Genomic DNA, 26,905 nt, shown 5'->3' on the forward strand with positions numbered 1-26,905 from the left:
AAGCGGCGTGTCTGCATATGTTGACTGTGGTGATGACTTCGATACTGTGGCACATATCCACGAAAGGGGATCGGCCAAGCGGCGTGTCTGCATATGTTGACTGTGGTGATGACTTCCATACTATGGCACATATCCACGAAAGGGGATCGGCCAAGCGGCGTGTGTGCATGTTGATTTGGATGATGACTTCGATACTATGGCACATATCCACGAAAAGGGATCGGTCAAGCGGCGTATCTGCATATGTTGACTGTGGTGATGACTTCGATACTGTGGCACATATCCACGAAAGGGGATCGGTCAACCTGCGTGTCTGCATATGTTGACTGTGATGATGACTTCCATACTATGGCACATATCCACGAAAGGGGATCGGCCAAGCGGCGTGTCGGTATGTTCATTGTGATGATGACTTCCATATTATGGCATATATCCAAGAAAGGGGATCGGCCGAGCGGCGTGTGGGTATGTTGATTGTGATGACGTCTTTCATGCTATGGCACATATCCACGAAAGGGGATCGGTCAAGCGACGTGTGTGCATGTTGATTTGGATGATGACTTTGATAATATGGCACATATCCACGAAAAGGGATCGGTCAAGCTGCGTGTCTGCATCTTGACTTTCATGATGACTTCGATACTGTGGCACATATCCACGAAAGGGGATCGGCCAAGCGGCGTGTCTGCATATGTTGACTGTGGTGATGACTTCGATACTGTGGCACATATCCACGAAAGGGGATCGGCCAAGCGGCGTGTCTGCATATGTTGACTGTGGTGATGACTTCCATACTATGGCACATATCCACGAAAGGGGATCGGCCAAGCGGCGTGTGTGCATGTTGATTTGGATGATGACTTCGATACTATGGCACATATCCACGAAAAGGGATCGGTCAAGCGGCGTATCTGCATATGTTGACTGTGGTGATGACTTCGATACTGTGGCACATATCCACGAAAGGGGATCGGTCAACCTGCGTGTCTGCATATGTTGACTGTGATGATGACTTCCATACTATGGCACATATCCACGAAAGGGGATCGGCCAAGCGGCGTGTCGGTATGTTCATTGTGATGATGACTTCCATATTATGGCATATATCCAAGAAAGGGGATCGGCCGAGCGGCGTGTGGGTATGTTGATTGTGATGACGTCTTTCATGCTATGGCACATATCCACGAAAGGGGATCGGTCAAGCGACGTGTGTGCATGTTGATTTGGATGATGACTTCGATAATATGGCACATATCCACGAAAAGGGATCGGTCAAGCTGCGTGTCTGTATCTTGACTTTGATGATGACTTCCATACTATGGCACATATCCACGAAAGGGGATCGGCCGAGCGGCGTGTGGGCATGTTGATTGTGATGCTGTCTTTCATGTTATGGTACATATCCACGAAAAGGGATCGGTCAAGCTACGTGTCTGCATATGTTGACTGTGATGATGACTTCCATACTGTGGCACATATCGACGAAAGGGGATCGGCCAAGCGGCGTGTGGGCATGTGATGAAGACTTCCATACTATGGCATATATCCACGAAAGGGGATCGGTCAGGCAGCGTGTGTGCATGTTGATTTATATGATGATTTCCATACTATGGCACATGCGCACGAAAGGGGACCGGCCAAGCGGTGTGTCTGCGTGTTGATTGTGATGATGACTTCCATGCTATGGCACATACCCACGAAAGGGGATAGGCCATGCAGCGTTTCCAGTGTTGATTATGATTATGATGAAGTCCATGCAATGGTACATACCCACAATTGAGGATTGAACAAGAAGCGGGCTGCACATATCCTGCGTCGCCAACTATAAAGGGTACCCCTCGTAACTTGAGGCAAACATTAAAAATGTGCAAATGCCACGCAGCTGGACAGCACCAAGGTAATGCTGTTTGCCATCGCTTGGAGATACTGAGAATTCTTTCATTCTGTCTAATTCGATGATTAGCCATAATTAATTAATTAGCTTCTCTAATATAACTTGATGAAAAGTATCAATGAGGAAATTGTAGAACAACGTGATAAACTCCCTAAACAGCCTTCTGTTGATCAATACGTGCTACATAAAAGTGGTTTTCTGAGCGTGAAAGAAGAATTAAATTATGGGGTTTTACGTGCCAAAAGCACTTTCTGATTACGAGGCACGCCGTAGTGGAGGACTCCGGAAATTTCGACTACCTAGGGCTCTTTAACCTGCACCTAAATCTAAGCACACGGGTGTTTTTGCATTTCGCCCCCAACGAAATGCGGCCGCCGTGGCCGGGATTCGATCCCACGACCTCGTGCTCAGTAGCCGAACACCATAGCCACTGAGCAACCACGGTGGGTGGCGTGAAAGAAGACCGCAATTACACGCAATGTGCCTCGAGCGGCCAGTCGCGCGGCAATTTTGCGTGTATTTGCGGGCTGTTTACACGTTCGGAAAAACACTTTTATGTAGCACGTATTGAGCAACAGAAATCTGTATAGGAAGTTTTTCATGTTGCTCTACAATTTCCTCATTGACACTTTTAACCTAATTACAACATTTGAGACGTTGATTAATTAATTATAATTAATTATCTAATTAGACAGAAATAAAAAAATAATCCCCAAGCGACGGCAAACGACATTACCTTGGTTCTGTCCAGCTACGAGACATCTGCATATTTTAAATGTTTGGCTCAAGCCACGTGGGACACCTTAGCTGTATATCCTTTTGAGAGGATCGCAGCATGTTGGCGATGATTATAATTTCCATGCTCTATAACACATACTCACAACGTACGGGCAGTAGGCCAAGAAGCGGCTGGTACATTTAGAATAAATAAAGAGAGGATAACAAATACAAACCAATATAAGATTGGTCACATTGCGCACCGCGAGCGCGCGACAGGACATGCGCACGCCACTTTCCTGTATGCGCTAAAGACGCAGGAACAATATGCGAAAATTTATAACATTTCATTAACAGCATCACAAAAGCTTCCCTTCGCATACGATTCCAATGTGTGCGTCGGGTCTGCATTCCTTTTTTTTTTTCGGAAATTTCTTTTATGCATTACTTCACTTTTGCGTACTGTATGAGCTGCCATACTCGGACTGAATATCAGGCGCGTTGCTATGTAATCAAAGAAGCCATTGTGTTGCTGGCGAGCACGCTATCTCCTATGGGGAACCAGCGCTGGAGTTTTCACTAAAACCCCTTGATAATTTGAAAGTAGTGACACTCTCCTCCTCACGGCGCTTTCCTCCTCGATTCTCCTCGCCCGCCGGCTGCGCACGGCGCGCTTTTCCTCCTGTGCTCCCGCGGACGGGCCGCAGGATTATATGGAGGCGTGTTATTTTCGGCCAGTTGCGCGCCCCAGTGGGGTTGAAAATTTTGATAAATGCTAATAACAGCATCGATAAGGCTGGAGGCAACGTTTATGAGGAGGTTGATTGTTTTCTTAAAGCCGTACGAACGGGGTATACCGATGTAAAGGGAGCTTTGAGGCGAGTTCTATACTACAGACAATTTTTCTGCCACATGATCAGATGCTTTACTTCGTGCGTCTGGTCTAGTATTGCTTGTGACACATCCCTTTATGTGTGCCTTATTAAGCGAAAGCCTTAGACCTCTGTTTCAAGGTCCCGTTGTGAGCTACAGAAAATATCACGTGACCAAAGAAAGGCAGGAAGCGAACCGAAGCATGTGCAGCCTCGTATAAGAGATAATTAATGATTAGCAAAGTAATGATTGATTAGTGATTGGATTAAGATGAATTCGGGTGTATTAAGGTGGATTAAAGTCGATGAAGGTGCATTAGGGTGAATGAAGGTGAATTAAGGTGCATAAAGGAGGACCAGGTTGGATTAAGTTCGACGGAGGTGGATTAGTGTGGATTAAAGTGTATGAAGAAGGATAAGGGAGGATTAAGAAGGATTAAGGTGCATTAAGGAGGATTATGTGGGCTAGGGTGAATTAAAGTGAATGAAGGAGGATTAGGGTTGACTAAGGTATATGAATGTGGATTCGGGTAAATTAAGGTGAATTAACGACGATTATAGTGGGTTAGGGCGGATTAAAGTGAATGAGGCAGCATTACGGTTGATTAAGGAGCATTAAAGTGCATTTAGGAGGGTTAGAGTAGATTAAGGTCGATGAAGGAGAATTAGGGTGCATTAAGAAGGACTTTCGTGGATTATGGTGGATTAAAGTGAATGAAGGATTAAGGTCGATGAGTGTGGATTCGGTTGATTAATGTGCATTAGGAGGATTATGGTAGACTAATCGGTCTTAATACTCAATGAACCCTAATTCACCCTAATCCACCTTAATTCTCCTTAATCCAGCTTAATACTCCCAATCCACCTTAATAAAACCTAATCAACCTACATCGCCCCTAATGCACCTTAGCCTACCCTGTACGGTCTTAATCCTCCTTTATCAACCCTAATCCACCTTAATCCTCCTTCATCCACCTTAATCCAACCTAATCCTGCTTAATAGTCCCAATCTACATTAATACACCCTAATCCACCTCTATCAAACCTAATCCAGCTCCATAGTCTCTAATCCACCTTAATCTACCCTAATCCATCCTAAATGGTCTTAATCCTCCTTTATCAACCCTAATCCACATTAATCGACCTTAATATTCCTTTATCCACCTTAATTATCCCTAATCCTTGTTCATGCACCCTAATCGGTCTTAATACCCTTTCATCAACCCTTCACCTTAATCCACCATAATCTTTATTATTCCTCCTTAATCTTTATTCATGCATCTTAATCCTTCTTAATGCACTCGGACACACCTTAATCTTCTTTAATACACTCTAACCAACCTTAATCCTCCCTAATCCACATTATGTCAATCACTAATGATTCATTATTTACTTGGGTAATCATTCTCTTATACAAGGGGGGAGGGGACATGCTTTGGGTCACCTCTGGCCTTCTTTGGGTCACTTGATACTTCCAGTTTACAACGCGACCTTGAAACATAGAGACCTAAAGGCTTTCGCCTAAAAATAAAGAAAAAAACTGAATGTTGACTAGCTAACGCTCATCACCTGCAATACCACGGGTATACTTGCCACTAATTTTTTCAGGGAGCAAAGCGATTTCCTCCTCGACAAAGAACAGTGTTGTTTGCGAGCTGAGGCGTCTTTCTTAAAGCTCGTAGCAAAGCATCCCGTAATGCTGAATTTTTTTTTTCATTCTTCCGGCCTGCTCACCAGCGTTTTCGTGGTATACGCTTTCCTTGTGGTATCATAAAACGGCATAACCATCTTCAGGCTTCTTGCTGCAGTTATATGCGCAACAGCCTGGCAGTTATATGCGCAACAGCCTGGCATAGCGCTAGCACATAGAGCAGGAAACACAGCACACAACGTTCGCTACGCCGAGCTAAAGCGCCAAGCCAGCCGTACTCAGGAGGAAAATGGCGCGAACGAAAAAGAAAACACAAGCAAAACTCAAGATCCGTGCGTTTCCAAGGGCAACGGCAGGGAGACCAATCGTCGTGCAGAAAAACGGGGGCAATGGTTGCCGCGGGGGAACGCGCAAGGGGCGAGGAGGAGGCGAGGGGGTCACGCGGCGGTGGCAGAGTTCAAAGAGTGTCGCTACTTTCAAACTATCAAGGGACTTTAGTTTTCACGACGCCTGCAGCGCCGCCCTGGCGGTCAGAACCTGAACAATGCAGCCGCTCCCGCGCACGAAAATTGCTACTGGTAGTGGCGTTGCGTGCGTTGAAAGTCGAAGGAAAACAAAAGGACACCGACGATACTGTTGCGTACACAAGTGCCAAAGCTATGTCGGGATGAGGGACGATGTATCCTTCTGCGTCTTTCCATCTAAACCCTACAAAGAAGAAAGGAGGCGGCGCTGGGTCCAAGCTCTCGGGCGAGCGGAGTAAGTTCCCGTCTGGTCGCTCTCTCAAGCGGTGTGCGCTGGTTTCTAAATCGAATTTCGCGTGTGTGCTTGGTTTATTCGATAGTGAAGACGGTCAGCCGTGGCAGCTAGTACCAAACAGCAGAATCTGCAGTCGGCATTTCGTCGGAAACAAACTGAGCAATAGCATGCACCATCCGGCATATAAGCACCAACCATTTTTCCTTCGCAATACCACCGTCAAGCCCCTTCCAATGCCACCGCACCAAGCGAGCGATACGAAAGGTAAATAATATCTATTAATTGCCCAGAATTATGTGGGAGGGAAGCTGCCTTGTAATACGAGTTGTGTGCGCATACTGCCGGCGCACACGCGACAAGCCGCCTATGTGTTTTTAAAAATGTGCATGCGGATGAGGACTCGGCGCTGAGATGCATCCGGTAAATTTATGTAATTAGTGCTAAATGTGGCCAGGGTTGTTACGGATCAAGCAGCGGAGCACTCAAACCTTCGCATGCGCGAGTCAGCTGATGCGGTAAAGCTTTCTTCTCCATTGACTGCTGTGGCGAAGTAACATCAGAATTTTTTATGTCTAGCCAGAGAAGTATGGAATGCCTTCAGGCCAACTAATACTTCCGAAACCATAGCGCAGCACGACCGGCGCCATACACTCTAAGAACAGTTTACACCCTTTGGAGTGCCCCTTTTGACACACAACGATAATCGTCATCTGCTTTGATGCGTTTCCTTTCTTTAACGCTGCGAGCCCGGTACTTTCCAGTAAGAACGGCATGCGCGTTATCAGCATGATAGCATTTCCTGTCGGCAATGACGAGCACGATTTTTTGAGCGGGACTATTTTAGTCGCGGAGGCAATCGGCTGTCGCGCTTCGGTCATCTGGGCGGGGCCTCCACTTTTTTCTAAAGTTGTAGGTACCCGACTGTAAGTGCCTCGAACGGCCAGTCATGCGGCAAGTTCGCCCGCATGTGCGGGCTTCTTTCACGCGCAGAAAAAACTTTTATGTAGCACGCACCGAGTAACAAAAAGCTGCATCTTGAGTTTTTCATGTCGCTCTACAATTTTCTCCTCGACATTTGTCATCTAATTATAATATTTGAGAAGTCGATTAATTAATGAAGACTAATTATCTAGTTAGGCGGAATGAAAAAAAAAAGATGGTTTGAGCATCTCCAAGCGATGGCAAACAACATTACCTTTGTTCTGTACAGCTATACGTGGCATTTGCACATTTTAAACTCTGGCTAAATTAGCTGGGGCGCCCTGTACATTCGTATGCTAAATGACCTTATAGGACCAAATTGCACGATCAAGGTGAAGGCATGCACACTAGCAAAAAAATAACTGCACAGGCAATTAATATTTCGGCCTTTTATCGCTTATACACTGCAGTTGAAAGACCCCTAGAAGGTGAGGCTGACACATACGGTACAACCTGTAATATATATATATATATATATATATTACTTACAGGCCGGGCCTGGTCATGCACACGCGGACCCTGGCTAAGCATAACAATGAACGCCCGGGCCAGACCCAGGCTTGGAACCACGGGGCTGGGCTCGAGCTTCGTAAAGCGGGCCCGCACCCGAAAGTCAGGCCCGCGCAGTGCTCTTATGCCCCTAGCTTTCCCTTCATTGCCACAGAAAGTTGTCCACGAGTGTAGTACTATCACGGCCGCTGGATAAAAGCAGTGTGTGTTTTTATCCAGCCGCCGATAATATAGACTGTTGGGGTACGTGTTTGACAAAATCGATCGTCGTGAAATTCACGGTGAATTGTATGCATATCTCGAAGGAGGTCCCTAGAGAGCTCTGTATGTGCTCCATGCGGGAGCAGATAGTTGCTCTATATGGTCCACCACTGGGAAGCAAAATGAAACAAGGTTGAAGACCTTTTTCATTTTCCTAATCTGATATTTTTTTGGCAACCGTTTATTTAGCGTTTCTGAAAGCCATAGTCATAGAGCGCCCATTCTTTCTTGGAAAGCTCGTTTGCAGGCTCTGAAGTTGTTGAGACGCAATTCATGCAATTTTTTTTTCTTTGTGACTGATCTTGTGCTGCAGTACCGGAAAATACGAAGCCGAGTTAGATCGATAGATTATTCGCATAGAAGTCTATGATGGTTTTCTGTGTGCCAATATATATATATATATATATATATATATATATATATATATATATATATATATATATATATATATATATATATATATATATATTTGTAGAAAATTGTCACTGAAGGTCCGGCTGTTGCTCGTCAATTTTGAGTTGCCCACACCAAAAGGACGAGCTGACATATTCCCCATTTGACTGCTCTCCTTGCGGCTCTCTTTGAATCGGCCAGTGCTGACGTCACATGAAAGGTACCTCCTTGGAGGTACCACGGTACATTAGAGGTGCCGTCACATTTATTCTCAGTTTTCGTCATTTTATCACTTACAGGCTCTGTTCTCGCTACGAATAACGAATTCTTTATTAGAGAAGCCTTATCTTTCGATCTAGCACGACACAATAAATTCCTTTTGTGTCCCCCCAAAAACTCTTCCTTTTTTTTTTTTCCGCAATAGTTCACTGTCTTTTCAATAGTCAGTACAGGTATGTCACCTAATTATGCCTAAATAAGTATTACTGCGCGTAAATATTCCTGCTCTGTTGTCAAGTCGCTACAAAATGCACATCGGTTTTGAAAAACACGTTCAAAACAAGTACCCCCTCCCGGTCCCTGTTCTTTCGAAACCTTTAGCCACGCCAACTATATATATGCCCGAAACGACTTCAATCGGTTTCAAATGATAAATTATTCCTTAAAAACTCTATTTTTGTTAATTTCATTGCTGAATAAGAAAATGGAAAGTGAAGACCGAACGTTCAATTTCAGATGTTCGCGCCGAAACCTCAGCGCCGATAAGTCAATGTGACGTCATGAATTTCTTTTTTTTTAATTTTGCGTGCCTAATACCTAAGTTGTTGTGGCGCTGTTTAAGTTCTCAAAACTTTCTATGTCAAGTCTTCGGATCCCTTAAAATGCGGTGTAGTCCTCCGTTGTACCGATAAAAACTAGGCCCTTGAGTCGCGGCAGCTGGTGCGGGAATTTCAACACGGCATCGCCAACATTATTTCGTCCGTGCGTCTTTTCTGGCTTATCAAGCCTTCTCTCACAGTATGAGTGGCTTGAATGTTGATGGCAAAATGCAGTTTGCTAATACAGAGCCTTTTTAACGCAGCTATAGGGATCGTGCGGAGCAAACAGCGCGTGCTTCCCAGCAAGGGTAGGGAAGGAGCTAGGGTGCTAGGGACGTCATTTTCATGCGTACAGGGCGTACCTAGACGCTAGGGCCAGGTGGCCAGGCGCAGATGTAGTGCATACCTATATGTACGCATTATCCATGGTGCGCTCGTTCTTTTATGTTATAGTCACTCCTATTCTACCACGCTTACAGTGCTGATAGTTTTGTGCTACGTCGCTGGAAATGAATCGCACCGCGAGGCGTGCACAATCAATTCCGTGGTTCACCGTGGTTCTTAAAAGTCCCTATACCAGCCATTCCTTTTTCACCAGCCAAGGCCCCTAGACAAGCAGCAACATATAGCGCCGTTTCACCCATTCCTACGCACAATTTGGTTTTGGTCATCACCTATCGCCTGTATTTTGGTTTGGTTGTAGCCATCATTGTCATCCTGCGCTTTTGCTGTCTGTCGCCTACGCGCGACTTGCACACGACGTGGCAGATACAGACTCAGCCGTGGTTAGAACCGTTTATGCTCGCAATTATGGAGTGCCAAGTTCCGCCTGAATGACGGATGACGTTTGCGGTGAGACGTTTCTTTGTGGGTCACATGGAGTGCGTTGGTGTGTTGTGCGCAACGAGTCGGCGGTGATGAAAATTATAACAGTGGACTGTGGCGTGGTAGCGTGGAGTGTTTTCGTTGGCGCCCGTACTACGTCCGTGCGTGAACGCAAGCGCTCCCATACACTAACCCTGTCCAGCTGCCCTGTCGCTGCATCCTTGTCGTTCCTCGCATGATAGTCACCCTATAGCCTCAGTGCTAGCGACGTTTATGTTTTGCAGTAGCGTGCGCCCCTTGTGCTGTTGTATTTGACTTAGATGGCGTTTCCCTTTGTAAATCTGCTTCGTCCTTCCTTTTTTTTTCCCCCCTTGGAAGCAGCGCCTCGATCGTGCATGCCACACACACGAGGCGAGCCGGTCGGAATCTGTTTAGTAAGAAACGATTTAAACCGTGCCACTTCAGCTTAAGCCAAACATTTTTCGCTTCAGTGCATAACGAATCAGAGCGACAAATTGACAAGCGGCAGCAGATTCTTGATACAAGCACAGAAGTAGCTAGACCCGGCAGAGCGCCTTGTCCGTCTTTCCTTTGTGTCGGGTTAGTTCGTACTTTTTCTGTGCCTGTAGGAAACCAACAGCAAATTGTTTTACCCTGCTCACATGGTCGAAGCAGGGCTACCGAATACGCGGTGAAATCCCCTACCAAAGCAAAGCTACATTAATTTGCGGTGTCGGACAGGGTTACTGCATCACTAAAACTTGACAAAATTGCCCTGTCTTTCTTTTTCGCTTTCTGCTAACACCTAGGTGCCAACATTTTCGGCTAAACACCGTTACAATGGCTTTCTTCTGTTTCAAATTTTTTTCTTTTCTTCTTACTTTAATTTTGCAGGGTTAATAGGTGCATGCTTTTACAGGTGGGGTGCCACGGCTTTCCATGCAACAAGGGATCCAGATTTAATTAAGCTTTTCCTTGGCATGTGCAACAGGGTGTACAGACATGTTGCAAGCATATGAAGCACCACTCATTGCTCAAATCTACTTAATTTATTTATAATCAAGCATGCTGGAGTATTGCGAACAAAGCGCATCGAACAAGCACTCATTGCTCGTAACACATACCAAGCATAGCTGCAGCTCCTGCTAGCATTAAGTGTGGGAGTCCCTCACAACAGTGGTTGACTTGGCATGCAGGACAGCAGACCTTCATGTAAATATGCCCCTGTAATTTGGAGCTTAGCATAATAACTTCGGCAGCATGTCGACTCTAAGTGGCACTGCTGAGCCAGCTCTGCCTTCCCCTTATTCTAGCCTGACCGTCCCTCTTCCTCCCGCAATATCCACCCTCAAATATATGCTATAGAAAGTGCTCACTCATAAGAAAATATGAGGTTACTAATAACTGCTCATTCATCGTATTTTGACTAAAAAGTGCATTAGGCTAACGTAAACATTGTTGATTTTGTGCACTAGCATTGAAACCGGGCTTGACCATGTACCAAATGCTGAAACAATTCATTTTGGTTTAAGTTTGATGATATAGACAATTTTCTCTCCTGTGCAGGAAAGTGCTTAATGTGTTGTACGACACAGATTCATAAAAGTGTGCAAGTTCATTTTCACAAAACTCGTTTGAACAATAAATGAAACTTATTCAAGTTACATCTTCCTACAAGTATGAAAAAGGGGTTAGATTTCAAGTTAAATGAGGTGACTTTCTTTCTTTTTTTGCAATTGGTGATGATGTCTTGTTCCTGAGGTTGTTTTATCATATCTGGTGCACTTGGAACAAAATGCCGCATATCGTCGTCCCTAAAGACCAACCACTTAAGACTCTAGGAAGTGGCATTGAGGTTATTTATTTATTTATTGAACCTTACAGGGCCAAAAGGCATTGTCTAAGGGTGGTTACAATATCAAAATGAATATCAGAGAACAGGGGGGGGGGGGCGAACACTAGGCATTCCATAATAAAATAACATAACAAAATTAATCAGATTTAACAAAACTAAACACAGACAATACAGAATAGCAATGCATGCAGATGCATACAAAAATATAAGATGTGCATACAAAAGAGAAAGCTAGCATGGTAACAAAATTATGTGGATTCTCCTAACAGTACAAGCTAAACGCGTGCTCATGGATATGGTCACGTAGATAGATTTTATTGATAGGAAAGACAGAGAGGGTGACCTGAGCTAGTGCACTCTATAATTATAGTCTGCTACTCTATACTGGGGAAGAGGAACATGGTTATGTAAGTCTTGGTGGGAGAGATGGGCAAAGGTGGACCAGCTGGCTTCTTGGTGGTCTTGGTAAGAGGATGCAATGTGGCTTTTGTGGGGCAGGTACATATAATCTTAATTTGTGCAGTGGTTGTAACACTTCGATCTCAAAGTAACATACTGTAGCTAGACATCTTGTTTAAATTTGTACGAGGATATAACAAAAAGTATTCAGTGATTGAATCACATTTGTTAGGCAGTTCCATTGAAGATGGTCATGTCTAGAGATAGTGTTCAAGTGCTAAATAAACTGTTTCAACACCTATTATTGGCACTAAGAGCTTCTATTCGGCATACATAAGTAGAATCAATAACTTAAAAAATTTGTGCTTCCAAGTATAACACCGGTGTCACATGACCGCTTTTGATCGCAGCCATGTGACACAGGATCAAATTTCATGACTGCGATTGGCTCCCTCCTGCATCTTGTGCAAAGGAGCCAATCGCGACTGAGAAATTCGAGCCCGATTGGGCTCGAATCCTGATCGAAAGTACGCCATGTGACACCTGTGTAAGTAATCTAACTATACATAAGGGAAGAAAGGAGCATGGTAAGGGTTGAGTATGTTAAGTACATTAATTTTCACTTTAAAGCTACACAGAGACCAAATAAACTCAAACTAAGAAACAAGCAGGAACCAAATACCCCATCTATATTTGAGGCTTTACAGTTTTCTTGGCACTGCCGAAGGGTGTTAAACTATACTTAAAAGCATATGATGGATTTATTTGCATTGAAATTACGCCCCTGCCTAGAACTTCTGATGTTTATTTCAACTCGGAAAGGATATTATTCTAGTCAAAGTCTTGAATTAAGGAAAATGAGACATCCACCCTATCGTAGCAATTGCTACAAAGGAAACCCATACGGGTTTGTCGAAAGAAAACCCTCACAGTTGAAGGAAAGTTCGTCCTGGTCCTGGACTCGAACCCAGGAGCATCACCTTTCCAAAGGCAGCCGCTCTACCATCTGTACAAACCAGGCAGCTAGCAGATGGCAGGGCAAAGTCGAATTTGTCAACAACTCAAAGCAAAGGCAAGAGTGTGATGTAATAGTTCTGCAGAAACCCGCAAGGTGGAGAGCAAACCTTGCGGGATTCCACAGAACTATTACGTCAAAGTCTTGAATGTTCAAATTGAATTTTTCAGTCAACTGGTCATGTGACATGAGGATGGTGGCAGACTTCTCTTGTGTGTCTGAAATGAGAAAGTTGTTATGGTTCACCATTTTGCCTGAACTTTCTCTTGGTAATGTCTGCAGTATGCGTGACGTTGGCTAACACACACTTTAACATCTTTGAGAGGGAATTTCCAACCATCTAATTTTTTTTAACAGTGTTGAAGGACCTTTGAAACAATTATTATCACACATGAGAGGATCATTTAGATGCGGGGAGTGTCTCTTAATCCAAGCTTTCCCTAAAAGAATTTTGACACAGTGCGGTATATTCAAGCAGTTGCAAACAAACAAAAATTATCCTCTGAAATTGTTGCTTTCTTCTAAATTCTAACTCTTTTAACAGGTGACTGTGTTCTGCCACCTCGAATGCTGTATCATACAATGACGCCTCAGTTGTCTGGGTTGCTTTCTTCTAAATTCTAACTCTTTTAACAGGTGACTGTGTTCTGCCACCTCGAATGCTGTATCATACAATGACGCCTCAGTTGTCTGGGTCTGACTGGTTTGAAGGAGTGCATCCCTGCATCTCTCCTTAGCAGTTTTGTTCTCTCTCGTTGCTGGGATGATGTTGCCTTAAAGGGAAGAAAGATGCAGAACTGTCATCTGCAGGAAGCAGTTGCTAAAGCGACCTTCTTGCACACAACTGTTTTACAGAGAGGTGCAGCTAATTCATCAGCATCTTAGAAGTGAGCATAACACGGCTATATTTAACTCTAATCTAGTCAGTCTGTTATACGTATGCAAGTTGTTTGCTGTCAACTCTCCATTATCCTCTTGCCCTGTTTTTTTGCTACCCTGCACGAGGCAAATACTAAAGGTGTGCATTTTTCCAAAGATTAATTTAGCATGATGTCCTTGTGGCATGCCATAAACATGGTAAACAGGCAATTTGAGTTGTTTATTATGAATTATTCAACTTGCACAAGTAGGTATATAAAAGCACCTGAATATTTATTATCAATGAAAACTGAAATATTTGTTGAATTTTGGAATGACCTTGTTATCTTAGCAACGACTCTTCTGATCCCTGAATGTGCAAGGCTAAGGTTTGATGAAAAGGGTATAGTATTTTGCCACGTCAGTGTTTCAACGAGAAGTCCACGATTCTTTCGTTTTGGCTTTTATCTCTTAAAGGAAAAGGAGCTGTGCTGTGAGAGAACCAAACAATGCCATCTGCTGTTTGGTACTGCAATGAGCTTTATGTGCAGTTTTGTTAAACATCTTGCCTCAGAGTGCTTGTCACAGCATTTCTCTGAACACACTGGTTTGATTGGCCTTAGGGCCCTCATTTTTCAGATCTTCATGTAAAATTTGGAGCCCATTGAAAGGGGAGTTTATTAATGCAGGTGTGTCAAGCAGCTGAAGATGATGAGAGCAGCTTGTGTGCTTGGAGGAGGAAGGTGGCATTGTGATGAAGAAACTGTGAAGATGGTACGATGGATGCAAGCTCTGGTTAGATCAAGGTAGCACGATATGGCCTGGGGGCGCCTGTTTCTAGTCTAATTATTACCAGCACAGCCAGTGTGGAAGAGTGAACATCGAGAGCACTGTCCGAGTTTCCAGTTGGAAGTGCCGGAAGCCAGGTGAGAGTCGGGCTGCTAGTGGAGCCAGGATTTTCATAATCTACTATCGGAATTTGAAGTGCTGCGTTTTAGATGTGCTGCTTTGTTTTACAAGCATGCTTCCCAGCAGCTTGTGTGACTGGCACTTCAGCTCTTCTGTATAATGGTTTTACTTGCCACATCTGCAGCTAACCCAACTAACTGAGATGGCCAATGGGCAGTGGGAGGTTGATGTGAGCTATAGGCTTCAGGTCTCCTTCCCTCGCATGTCCACAAAATATCAGTGAATTCTCGTTAGGAGGGAGCGCACTTAACCTGTTGCTCCTGGAGTAAGGGGAAACAAATTGGCTGTATTCCAAATTTCCGGCAGGGAAACTGGCCCACAACACTATTGCAAAAAGGACTTCCATTACAGTGATAAAAACATATAAAAGGCACTAGAGGGGTTTGAGTCAAGCTAAATGAATTGGTTACTGCTTCAAGGCATATTAAAGCACCACTATTAATGAGGACGGCTTTTTTCTCAAGTGAGAAAATGGCAAGCATAAGACAGGATTGGTGAAATAAAGTACCTGCTCCCATTGTTTAACATGTCCTCCTAGTAAATGGTGAAGCATAGTCAACCACTGACAGTGAACAAAGGTGGATACATTGCTTGTCAAGACAAAAAAAAAGGAAATGCAGGTAGGCTAATTTTGTTGGATCCACTGGTGCCACCACTTTACAGTGCCTCAACAGCACATAGTACAGCTGTGTGCTGCCCTCTCTATCTGGCCCTGTGACTCACAGGAGGCAGTATTCAATGTTTAATATTTGTGGCAGAAATAAGCATGGGCAGGACATGTAATGAGGAGGGAAGATCACCGATGCTCATTAAGGGCTACGGACTGGATTCCAAGGGAAGGGAAGCGTAGCAGGGGGCGGCAGAAAGTTAAGTGGGCAGATGAGATTAAGAAGTTTGCAGGGACAACATGGCCACAATTAGTACATGACCGGGGTAGTTGGAGAAGTATGGGAGAGGTCTTTGCCCTGCAGTGGGCGTAACCAGGCTGATGATGATGATGATTTACGGCAAGAGCAGAAATTCGGCTAGTTGGTTTTCCCTAATAATCCAATAACAGTGCATGAAATGAGGAACAAACTTGGAAGACAGTGCTGACTTCCAACTAGTCTTTATTTTTCAGAGGGCACACATTTATATTCAACACAGCAAAAAAGAAAACAATTTACACTACGCAGAAACACCTTTTCCTTGTCAATAAGAAAAATGGATGGGGTGCTCACATACTGCTCACCAAGTTTTTCAGTCAAATTTGTTTCAATGACAAGAGAAATTATCAAAGCACATTTGATTACAGCATATCAACATAGGATTGTTGTGATCAGGGCACCACCAGTAAGTCGGAGGTTGACACTACGTTGTCAGGTTTACAATGTCGCAACGCTGAAGGTTGATAATTGGAGCCTAATTATGTTTTTAACTGATTGCTTTATGGCAAATGTTGTAATGGCAGAGTTGAAACTGTCAACATGCAGGACCATTGCAATTGGAACCAATTTTGTAACTAGAACCAATTTCAAGATATACTGTATACGAAGACAGCTAGCAAGATGAGTTGGTGTCCTAAATACTTCCCTTGAGCATAGACGCCGACTATGGGGGGCAGGGGGGGGGGCAGAGATCCTCCCTCTCCTTACAGTGTCATGAGACAGTCTTAGTTGGGTGTCCGGAACAGCTCTGCATACTCAGGAAACCAGCGGAGGAGCATGCACGGTCTCTTGCATGTGCCCACAGCTTTTAAAAAGCTGCGTAGCGTCCACTGTGGGCCTTGCGGGACGTTATCGCGCGTCTACAGGAGCGTATTTTACGATATGGCTCTTGCCAAAAGTATGACTTCGGCTTGTAGTTTGACTTTGTGACAGGTGATATTGACTACACAGTTTCAGAAGCTGGCATATGGCGGCACCGAGTAGCATACTACCAGCTCCTGTGCATGCAAGTCAACAGTCCCCTTCTTGACTTTCGTGTCCAGTCAACTATCGCCATTTTGTGCACGTGTATTTCACTACACACGCATGACTTTGGGCGTTCCGTACATGGTTGGTTGCTGATACCTAACTTAAACTGTCGACTACCATAATTCTGTCGCCCACGTCATTTGAGGTTTCTTATGAGTTGTCTCTAGCTTTTCACTTAAAATTTTATTTTGGATAAAGGCTTACTGCATCACTGTTCGTGCGGACATGCATGGCTTTTAATTCATACTCTCGCATTATTTCTGCAAATCCTGGCAATAGGAGGACAAGCACATTAGAAACACCAGCAGTGGCTACCTCAACCGTATTTTCTCACTTCAACATTAAAAAAATATTTCTGCTGTAATCACCATACATTGTCATAATTTAATTTTTAAACAGACAGAGGTAGCAATTATTTCTAATGGTATGGATAGCCTATGCCGGAGCATGAATATGTTGCTGTATGTTCACCTCGCTTCAAATTGCTTTGTGTGCTTTTTTTTGACCCTGTAAAATACATGCAGAGTTCAGTGACCTCTTTGGCAGAATCTTTTATCAGCGGTGTGTGAGATGCATGTGAATGGTATGTGTTTCAATACTGCTTCTTTTTCCAGCAAGCAATTCTAGTGACTGATAACAAAACCGCTTCTAATTATTTACAACATTTATTAGGGATGGAAACATCCCCAATTGCCTGCAGAGGTCATAAATATATATATTTCACTAAGCAACCGAAATGAAGTGAAGCCAGATTCACTCAAAATCAGAATCAATAGCAGTCATGCACAGCGCTGCTTGTACTTGAATTCACTTCAATTCATTCAATTCACTTGAATTCATTCAATTGTACTTGAATTACTTGGTTAAAAGCACTACAGTTTCACCAGAAAGGTGATGCAGTATTAGTGATAGCTAAGTCTAAGACAATTACATGATTTAAGATTACACCACCGAGAGACGCCAGATTCTTCATGGTGCGAGAGGACTCGGGCTAGGAAATTGAACTGTCTCCCACTATGAGGCCTTGTAAGAACTCGTATAAAGCTGTTACTTTGACGAACACTTCTTCAAGGTCAGATGAAGTTTCTTCAAGAGCAACTGTTATTGAGGTTAACACATACACACACACGCACGCGTGGGGTGTTTGGAAAGTTGGTTGGGTCCCAGCGTCCTCCGGGAAAATGAAAACGTTCCACCTATGCCCTCGAGCGCTGCATGCATATATTTGCAGTGCAGCAAGAAAATAGCTATGTCACCAAGGTATTTTCACCGCACACTTTGATGTATATCCTGAAACTGGTAATGGTTACAAAATTGGTCCCAACTGAACAGGCCCTGCATGTTAACGGGCTCATTCCCACCATTGCAACATGTGCACTAAAGTTGTTAATGAAAAAAATAATTGGCACAATTTTATCAATTAGCTGCCTATTACACGTTTAAAAAATAATGTCTGCCTGTTAAATGTAGCCCAGATGAATAAGCGGAGTGCTGGTATCTTCAACAGGAATAAAAAAAATAGTTTGACATAAGAAAAGACACCCTGTATAATTTGCTCCTTATTCATGCATGCGTTTGTCTTAAGCATACTATAGAAGGCGAGTGCTTTGTAGACAAATTATCACTACTGTTAAAATTTTGTCAAATGTTATCGAACTATTTAGGTACAAACACAACAGAAGTTGGAAAACATTGTTGTAAAATGCTTTAATTGTGGGTTAGTGGTTGGGTCAAACATAATATGTGAATTTATCAGTGACAGTCACGCATGGGCATTTCAAAATGTCTTTCCTTGAATTGCATGCACCCATTTTCCAGAGAACTTTGCAGCCAGGTCATTTGACTGCTTCTGCAATTGTCCTGCTCTGGCATCTAAAATAAGGACATGTACAATACGCAAGTTTCAGAAGTGGGACATGTATAACTACTTTTTGGTTGCTGAATATTCGATCAGATGCTTCGTGATCTCTCAATAACGCTTTAAGCATTCTGTTTGGGAACAGGTTCTGACAAATTCATGATTTCTAATGACAAACACTAAATACGCATAGGGCATGCACATGCAGTCTCACATTATTTAGCCTCAGTATAGCACACATTGCGGTGCTACGTGTATATCATGGTACACCCACCGTCCACTTGCATGGCAAGCTTTGGCATGTGAACTCTTGCACATTGAGTGAAGTTACAGAGACCACAAGGCATTGAATTTAGGCCGCGCTGTTAACACATCGATTTCAACAGATTGAAAACTGTATACGAGCTCTTGAAACAAAAAAATGCAGCCTCAACTTACTTGCGCGCACTCCCTCCAAATCAACTCGACAAAATACAAGCTCTCATAGCGTAAATAAGATGTGCAACTTATGTGTAAATGTGGAGGTCCATGGGAGCTGAAAATCCACAGGCTGGAAATGTTAATTTCTCGCAAACAAGAAGTGCAGCATCATAAAGACCGTGTGAAGCTGTGCCAATCAAGCAGCCGCTGAATGCTTCTTCCTGCCAAAAGCTACCCCGGTCCGGCCCCCTTACCTCCTTATCGCTCTTTCCCGTCACACCTGAAGTGGGGGACAGAAGAGGAGAAAATAAGCTAAACGGAAGGGATAAGAATCGGTCGCCATCCACGTGACCGCCTCTTGCCCGTTCCTTCTCTGTGAATGCTGCCTGACCCGACGGCCACTGACTCGACCGACCGATGGTTGAGGTGACCTGCTTCTCTCTATTCTTTTGCACCCCAACCCTAAGCGCTGGGACGCACATGCTCGATTGTAGCAGAAATAAGTGCGTTTTCAACTAACACCATATAGAAGAGGAGAAAATAAGTCGGTGCTGGTTGGCAGGGGCATCCTGTATGATCAGCCAGCAGTATTGGGCCAGCATCAAGCTGTTTCTGGCCAGCCGAAGCTTTTGCGCTCGTTATTATGCAGCCCTAGGCATCCGAGCCAGCATCCATGGCTGAGCCAGCGCCGATGAGGTCAGCAGCGTAGGTCAGCCTTTTTAGAGCCCAAGCTTTTCGTGCCGTCGTGATTGGTTCGCAGCAATCTGCCAAGCACCACCACCCTATGATTGGCAATTGGAAAATTTTGCTTGGGTATAAGCACATGCTATCTTTCAGCACATGTGTAGCCAGCAGTAGTAGTTTGCAATCACACAACTATGCCATGCGGTTGACTTATCGCGTGGCTGATGACGTCACAACACGTCCTTCATGCACAATTTTAGAAATGATCATAAAATGGGTGGTCAGGTGGGCACAGTTTCCTTGTGCTCCTTCATAAGGGAACCAGCTGCTCGTGATTGTCAGGACACAGTGGAGTGTTGCTGGTGACGATGACTCCAGGCTTTGGTCTATCATCTGTGTAGTATTGGTGACATCAGAGGTACATGGCAGTTCCACTTCAGCCAGTGGGTCATGTCGTACCATTGGCTCGATGTTCGATGGTCGCAGGTGATCCGCATACATGAACCACACCGTGTTTCGCACATATACTAGATATGCTGAAGATTACTTTACATGCATCATTTCCCCTGGAAACGAGTTCACAACTTCTCCCTGCATAGAATGCACCAGTACACTATCGCAAGCAAAAAACACTTGCGGCAGACCTCTGCGCTTGTGAGCAGACATCTTAGTTTTCCAGTCTTAGCGTTTATTACATCTGGGTGCAGCAGCAACAAGAGGGTCTGCAGCTTCCTTCGTAAAAATAATTCAGCAGTTGTTTTTCCTCTGAAGGTGGGAGGCATTGTCCGATAACAGAATATGAAGTTATCTATTCTGTGTTGACGCATTCTATTGGTGCCATTTTCTGCGTCATCTAGCACCTGCTTGGGCAGTACTTTCTTAGTTGTCTGAACTGTGCACTCCGCTGCATCGTTAGACTGCGACTGGTACAGTGGTATCAGTGTGCGCCTTATACCATTGACTTAAGGATACCATTAACTTGAAGGAAGTCTTTAAACTCAGCAGCTCAAAACTGCGACCCATTGTCCAACCCTGCCTCCGAAGGAAGGCCATGTGCCACGAATCAAGAATGCATGACTTCAACCATCCTCGAGGCAGTTATTACATTCATAATCTTAATTTCCAATCATTTGGAATGCAAGTTGATAGTGACAAGAAATGTCTTCTCTTTTTCTTTGGCAAAATCTAAATGTGCTCCTTCCCATGGTTTTTGACATACTTGCCATGACAACCAAGGTATGGGTTGTGCTGCAGGGAGAACAGTCTGGCATCTTTCACATTTGTGCACAATGTTTTCGAGGGCCTTGTCCATTCCAGGCCACTTACTTGCCTATTGATCATGCTAACTCTTTCATTCGGGTTATTCCGAAGTGCTGTTCATGCAGCAGTTCCAGAAGACCATTTTGCAAAGAATCTGGTACTACACCTCTGTTTTTCCATATACCGCACTAGTCGTTTACACTGAGGCCTAACTGTCATATCCAGAATGGCTTTGGCTCCTCGGACACTGCTTTGGGCCATCCGTACCAAATCGTGTCATGCACAGCCCTCTGCAACTTCGTGCATCCCGTTTCCCAGCTGACATTCTTTTTTGTCAATGGCAAGTCATTTATGGCTGAATGGTAAAGGATTTCCTCACAGTTGTTACCTGTGTTGGGTACTGGTAAGCGAGACAATGCGTCTGCATGCTGGATAGCTGAACCTGGCTTGTGTTTGATTCTATGGCTGCAGTCGGCCAAAAATGTCAACCAGCAATGCACTCTCGCCGTGACCACTGAACTGCTCTGCCGTTAAGAATCAAACAAAATTGTCAACAGCTGGTGATAGGTTAATACATATGAAAGGCTCGTCCACGGAGGTACTTGTGAAGTTTTGCAGCAAACACAATACTAAGCGCTTCTTTTTGAATTTGCCTGTAGTTACGTTTGGACACAGACGGCGACCATTAAGCAGAAGCAACTGGCTTTGCTCACTGTGCACCGTGTGCGATAACACTACATGTAATCAATAATCGGATGCCTCAGGCATGATCCAAATTTCTTTTTTCATATCATACAGTTGCAGCACACTCTTATCAACCAACGTTTTTTTTTCGCATCTGCCGAATGCCTCATCACATTCCTCTGACCAGTGCCAAGTAGTTTCTCCATCAAACACTTCGGAAAATTTCTCAGCAGGTGATGTCTCCTTATTCAAAGCCTTTACCGAAAAGACTTGAGGCCATTTTACTTTGATTTTAGAAAGCCAATCATGGCCAAACAAGATGGGCATTCTTGCACCCTGTGCTTCTTTCGCTATGACCAGGGGCAGTTCGAAGCACCGACCTTCTGCACATCCACATCCGTGATGCCTACAGTAGGGACTCGCATGCCATTGTATGTAGCTTATTTGGCATTTGCTTGTCTGCAAGAGGCATTTGGAAAGTGTTTAGCACACTTTATTTCTGACATTATTGACACTGCTGTGCCCGTAATAAGTTCCATGGCCATCACTTTATAATTCATCAGAACCTCGATTGGTAGGCATGCCTTGCTGGTGGTTTTTATGACACAAAGTGAGTAGTTTGTTGTCAGATTCTTTGTTGTGGACAAGCTTAGTTTTGCACACTTTGGCAAAGTGTCCCTTTCTCATACATATATAACTGGTACTGTTCAGAAATCGGCAACTCACGGGTGAACGCTGTCATCTGCATCGATGACACATTCTTTTCATTGCTTTTTTTGCTGACCGCTGTGCTTTTGCGAAGCTGGATGGGGCCTGCGCTTCCCTCAGTGCTTTGTTCTGTTGCGTGCCTTTCTGTTGCCAGTGGATGTCTTCAGTTTCTGAAGGCACACCTTTGGCATTTGGTTGCAACATTTCTTTGTGTCTTTCGTCGCCACTTCCATGGCTATGGCTATGCTGCACGTGTGTTTCCTTGTCACTTCGTCATCTAGCATTGCCAACAGCTTGCACCATACTCCCTTGGTACATAGCCCAGCAACAAGCCAGTCCCCGACAGCTTCGGTCAAAAAGGTGCCGAATTTGCTTGTTGCAGTGAGTTTCTTCAATTCGACTATGAAATCTGCAACAGCCTCATGCGGCTCTTGCTTTCGCTTACGTTTGCTTGCTTTCGCGATACTGTTTCGTGAGCTGGGAGTTCTTGGGAGCGTAATGCTTCTTGAGAATGTCTACAACTTCTGTGAATGACAATGCTTGTGCTGTGGAAGCAGCAAGCTCCGTAGCATAATGTATGCCTTCTCACCTATAACCGTTAAGAACACTGGGAGCTTTTTGCCTTCTGCTGTGTCATCGGTCACAGTGAACGTCTTGAACCACTCCAGGTACACCTCAAATTTGCCATCATCTGGTTGGAACTCCAGTAGCTTCCCAACAGTGGTCGCAATGCTGCAGTTTGGCCTGGTTATGGTGGGCATCCTAGAAACCTGGTACGAATCCCATCCTCATCACCACTTGTAGCTTGACACCAGGCACGGGTTAGAAGATACTGTATTACCGAGGTGCACGCTGGCAGCATATAAGCACACGCTATCTCTCTGTGCATGCAAAGCCAGCAGCAGCTTACGAGCATGTAAATATTCCACGCAAATGAGTTGTCACATGACTGATGACGTCACAACACATTGGATGACCGTGAGCACTCCCTATCAACACTTGCATGATCAGGACCACCTGCAGGCATGTGCTTGTCTCAAATGCAACACTTTGTGCTGCTTCTCACTTCACCCTTTCAGCTGTGCTGTGTCCAAAACTGGCATTATGTGATCTCTAGCACTACGCGTGCAAGATTATAGCCTGCAAAAAGTCATCAGCCATCTCAATTTGTCGTAGTGCTTGGAGTTGCAAGAAATCCTACTGGAGCCGTGGCACATAGCATAGCAACACAGCTTGTTTTGAGTTATGCAGTGGTGTCTTGGCATTTTCCATTTGGAAAGTGTTGTATCCTCTCTGTGTGCCAAGCTTGCATATCGGCAGATTAGCCCCCGTGATGCGCTTGCAGTTGAATAATTGCTGTTTGTATGTTGACATCCCTTATTTTTTGTTTCAGTAGAAAAATGACTGAGAAGAAGCAGGCTCATCTTTCAAGGTAATTGCTCGTGGAATCCATGTTTCTAGCAAGGTATATGGAATATGGAGCAAAGCGTTGGTTTGGGCTAGTTGGTAATCGGTACTTGATACTGTTTAAGTGCAGAGTTTACAAGAACCACAAAGGGACACGAACAGGACAGGTAACAACTTCCAGCTAACGTTTGATGCAAGACGTCGTAAATACATACAGAAAAACAGACAAAAAGAAACGTAAAAGACAAGAAAGAACATAACTAATCATTTGATCATACTGCCAGACATGTGTGCATTACTAAGCAATTGTCACCGACTGCCCTCATGAAAATTTATTTCTTTGGCAGATAACAAAACAGACGGTGAGCTGACGCACTCAAACGTTGCTACTCATTAATGCAGCTTCCATGATCTTGCGCGTGCACCAATCCTTGTCTCTGAAGAAAACTGCAGTGTTGTCAAGATATGGCTCGCGCTTACAGTCTCAGCAGTTTAACGCCAGGTATCCCTGTCCTCCTTTTTCGACGTTCTTGTTGTGCTTCTTTAACCGCTCATTTAGGCATCGTTCCGTCTGCCCTACATATGTTTTGCCACACGATAGTGGTATCCGATAGACAACACTTTTGACACATGTGATGAATTCTTCCTTGTGCTTTACTTTGCAGCCCTTCTTTTGGCTTTTCACCGGCGATGTCATACTGCGCAACTTCGTTCATTTGTACGGGGCTGACAAGATGGCTTTCACGCCTGCATATCCCCCAATCTTGAGACGATGTGACTTCGTGTGCAGATATGGAATGATGGCCACCTTCTTTCCACCAGGCTTTTCACTTCCGTGCACCTGATCAGTCACGCGTACTTGCTTCGTCTTGCGCAGAAGAGCCTCAGCCACCGCAACTGTCAAGTGTTTAGGATAACCTAAACATCAAAGCGGCAGCAGTTGCGGTTCAAGTGTGCGCTTGCTAAAGTATTCTTCTACGTTTCACAGAATTCTACGGCCCGGGGCTATCATCTGCTGGCGAAGCTGTTTGCTGCTCCATACCGCACGTGGGTGTAATCGCTGCTCCTCCAGGTGCACCCAAGCTCCGCTACGTGGCGACGGCATCGCATCCAGAGCGCCTGCGCCAGACCGTTTGAGGCCTTAAAAGCTTCCGTCGGATGGACACCGGCATCAAAGCGGCAGCAGTTGCGGTTCAAGTGTGCGCTTGCTAAAGTATTCTTCTACGTTTCACAGAATTCTACGGCCCGGGGCTATCATCTGCTGGCGAAGCTGTTTGCTGCTCCATACCGCACGTGGGTGTAATCGCTGCTCCTCCAGGTGCACCCAAGCTCCGCTACGTGGCGACGGCATCGCATCCAGAGCGCCTGCGCCAGACCGTTTGAGGCCTTAAAAGCTTCCGTCGGATGGACACCGGCATCAAAGCGGCAGCAGTTGCGGTTCAAGTGTGCGCTTGCTAAAGTATTCTTCTACGTTTCACAGAATTCTACGGCCCGGGGCTATCATCTGCTGGCGAAGCTGTTTGCTGCTCCATACCGCACGTGGGTGTAATCGCTGCTCCTCCAGGTGCACCCAAGCTCCGCTACGTGGCGACGGCATCGCATCCAGAGCGCCTGCGCCAGACCGTTTGAGGCCTTAAAAGCTTCCGTCGGATGGACACCGGCATCAAAGCGGCAGCAGTTGCGGTTCAAGTGTGCGCTTGCTAAAGTATTCTTCTACGTTTCACAGGTTGGTACTTATTTCCCCTGGTGATAGCATAAGAGTATTTGTGACCGCAACTGCTGCTGCTGCTGCTGCATTCGCGTTTCGCACTCTATCGTTTTTCAAGTTGCTTTTCCGTTATGCCTACCAATGCGGAGTTGGCCAAGCGACTCGATGATCTCGAGGCGCAATTTCAAGGTAGATTACAAAAACTGGTCGAGAAACTTGTTTCCGATGTGAAAGGGAAGCTGCAGGAAGCTGGATTGGATAACAGCACCCTGCGTACCCAAGTTTCTGGCATGGATGGCAGTCTGACCATGCTAAATGAAATTGTCGAGAACACGCGTACCCAGCAAGCTGAGCTATCGGCATCAAACAAGGCTCTGAAATCAGAAAATGAAGCCCTTAAAAAAAGGCTAGCCGAGATGGAACAGTATTCTAGAATCAACAATGTTGAGATCAAAGGAATACCATTTACAAAGGAGGAAGACTGCATTTCTATTGTAACTGCCATTGCCGATAAGGCGGCATGCTCTCTTGCTCCGGTCGAGATCGAGATAGCGCATCGTGTGCCCACTAAATCAGGTCATCAAAATATTATTGCTAGGTTTTGCTCCCGCGCTAAAAAAAATGATTTCCTGGCAAAGGCTCGCAAGGCCAGGATGGATACCGGCAATCTTTGTTTCTCTGGAGAAAACGCAGGGCCCATCTTCATTAACGAACACCTTACTCCTGACAACAAGAGGCTGTTTGCTCAGGCCTTAACACTCAAGAAAGAAAAAGGATGGCGCTTCCTATGGACTAAGAATTGCCGTATTAACGCACGCAAGTCCGAAGACAGCCGAGTTCACCGCACTAACTGTGAAGCAGACCTTTCTGTTATCTCTTAACCTGAATCACGTGCATAATGTCAATCCGTCCCCAACAGACCTCTTATGGCTTCATACTTCACACCGTCCGAACTAGATTCTTACCTTAAGCCTCCTTGCCGATCCCTCGTACATTTTAATGCACGCAGCTTACGGAAACATTTTGATGACATTTATCATTTCCTATCATCCAGTCAGCACCACTTCTCGATCATATGTGTTAGTGAAACCTGGCTCAGCGAAGCCGATAACAACTTGTACTCTTTTTCATCTTATACGCCAGAATACTGTCACCGGAGTGACAGCTGTCATGGTGGCGCAGCTGTCTTCATTTCATCAGAGTTAGAATATTCCAGGCGTCGGGACTTAACAATTAATCAAGTAAATTGTGAATCAGTGTGGATTGAGCTGAACGCATCATTTCTCGATATTGACGCCAAAAATTTAGTGGTTGGTTCTATTTATCGATCGCCGTCGTCATCCTTTAATGATTTTTGTTTAGAACTAAACCATGTTTTGCACACGCTATCGCTAGAATGTAAAAGCATCATTATTATGGGTGACATCAATATTAATCTTTTAGA

At 44.7% G+C, this 26,905-nt stretch overlaps 1 protein-coding gene across 5 annotated transcripts in view; it reads left to right on the forward strand.

The window, feature by feature from the left end:
* Positions 1-9,293: 9,293 nt before the first annotated feature.
* Positions 9,294-26,905, forward strand: part of LOC142579868 (uncharacterized) — a 62,921-nt gene continuing 45,309 nt past the window's right edge. For 2 of the 5 annotated variants that reach the window (XM_075690498.1, XM_075690497.1), the window contains exons 1-2: positions 23,061-23,119; positions 23,740-23,778. In XM_075690498.1, coding sequence (XP_075546613.1) covers positions 23,076-23,119; positions 23,740-23,778 — 83 coding nt within the window. In that variant the 5' untranslated portion in view covers positions 23,061-23,075. Of the gene's footprint in view, positions 9,709-14,497; positions 14,735-23,060; positions 23,120-23,739; positions 23,779-26,905 lie in introns of those variants that run through there. The other 3 variants (XM_075690500.1, XM_075690499.1, XM_075690501.1) reach the window with 3 other exon arrangements.

The sequence above is a fragment of the Dermacentor variabilis genome, chromosome 4, assembly GCF_050947875.1.
Source record: "Dermacentor variabilis isolate Ectoservices chromosome 4, ASM5094787v1, whole genome shotgun sequence".
Lineage (NCBI taxonomy): Eukaryota > Metazoa > Arthropoda > Arachnida > Ixodida > Ixodidae > Dermacentor > Dermacentor variabilis.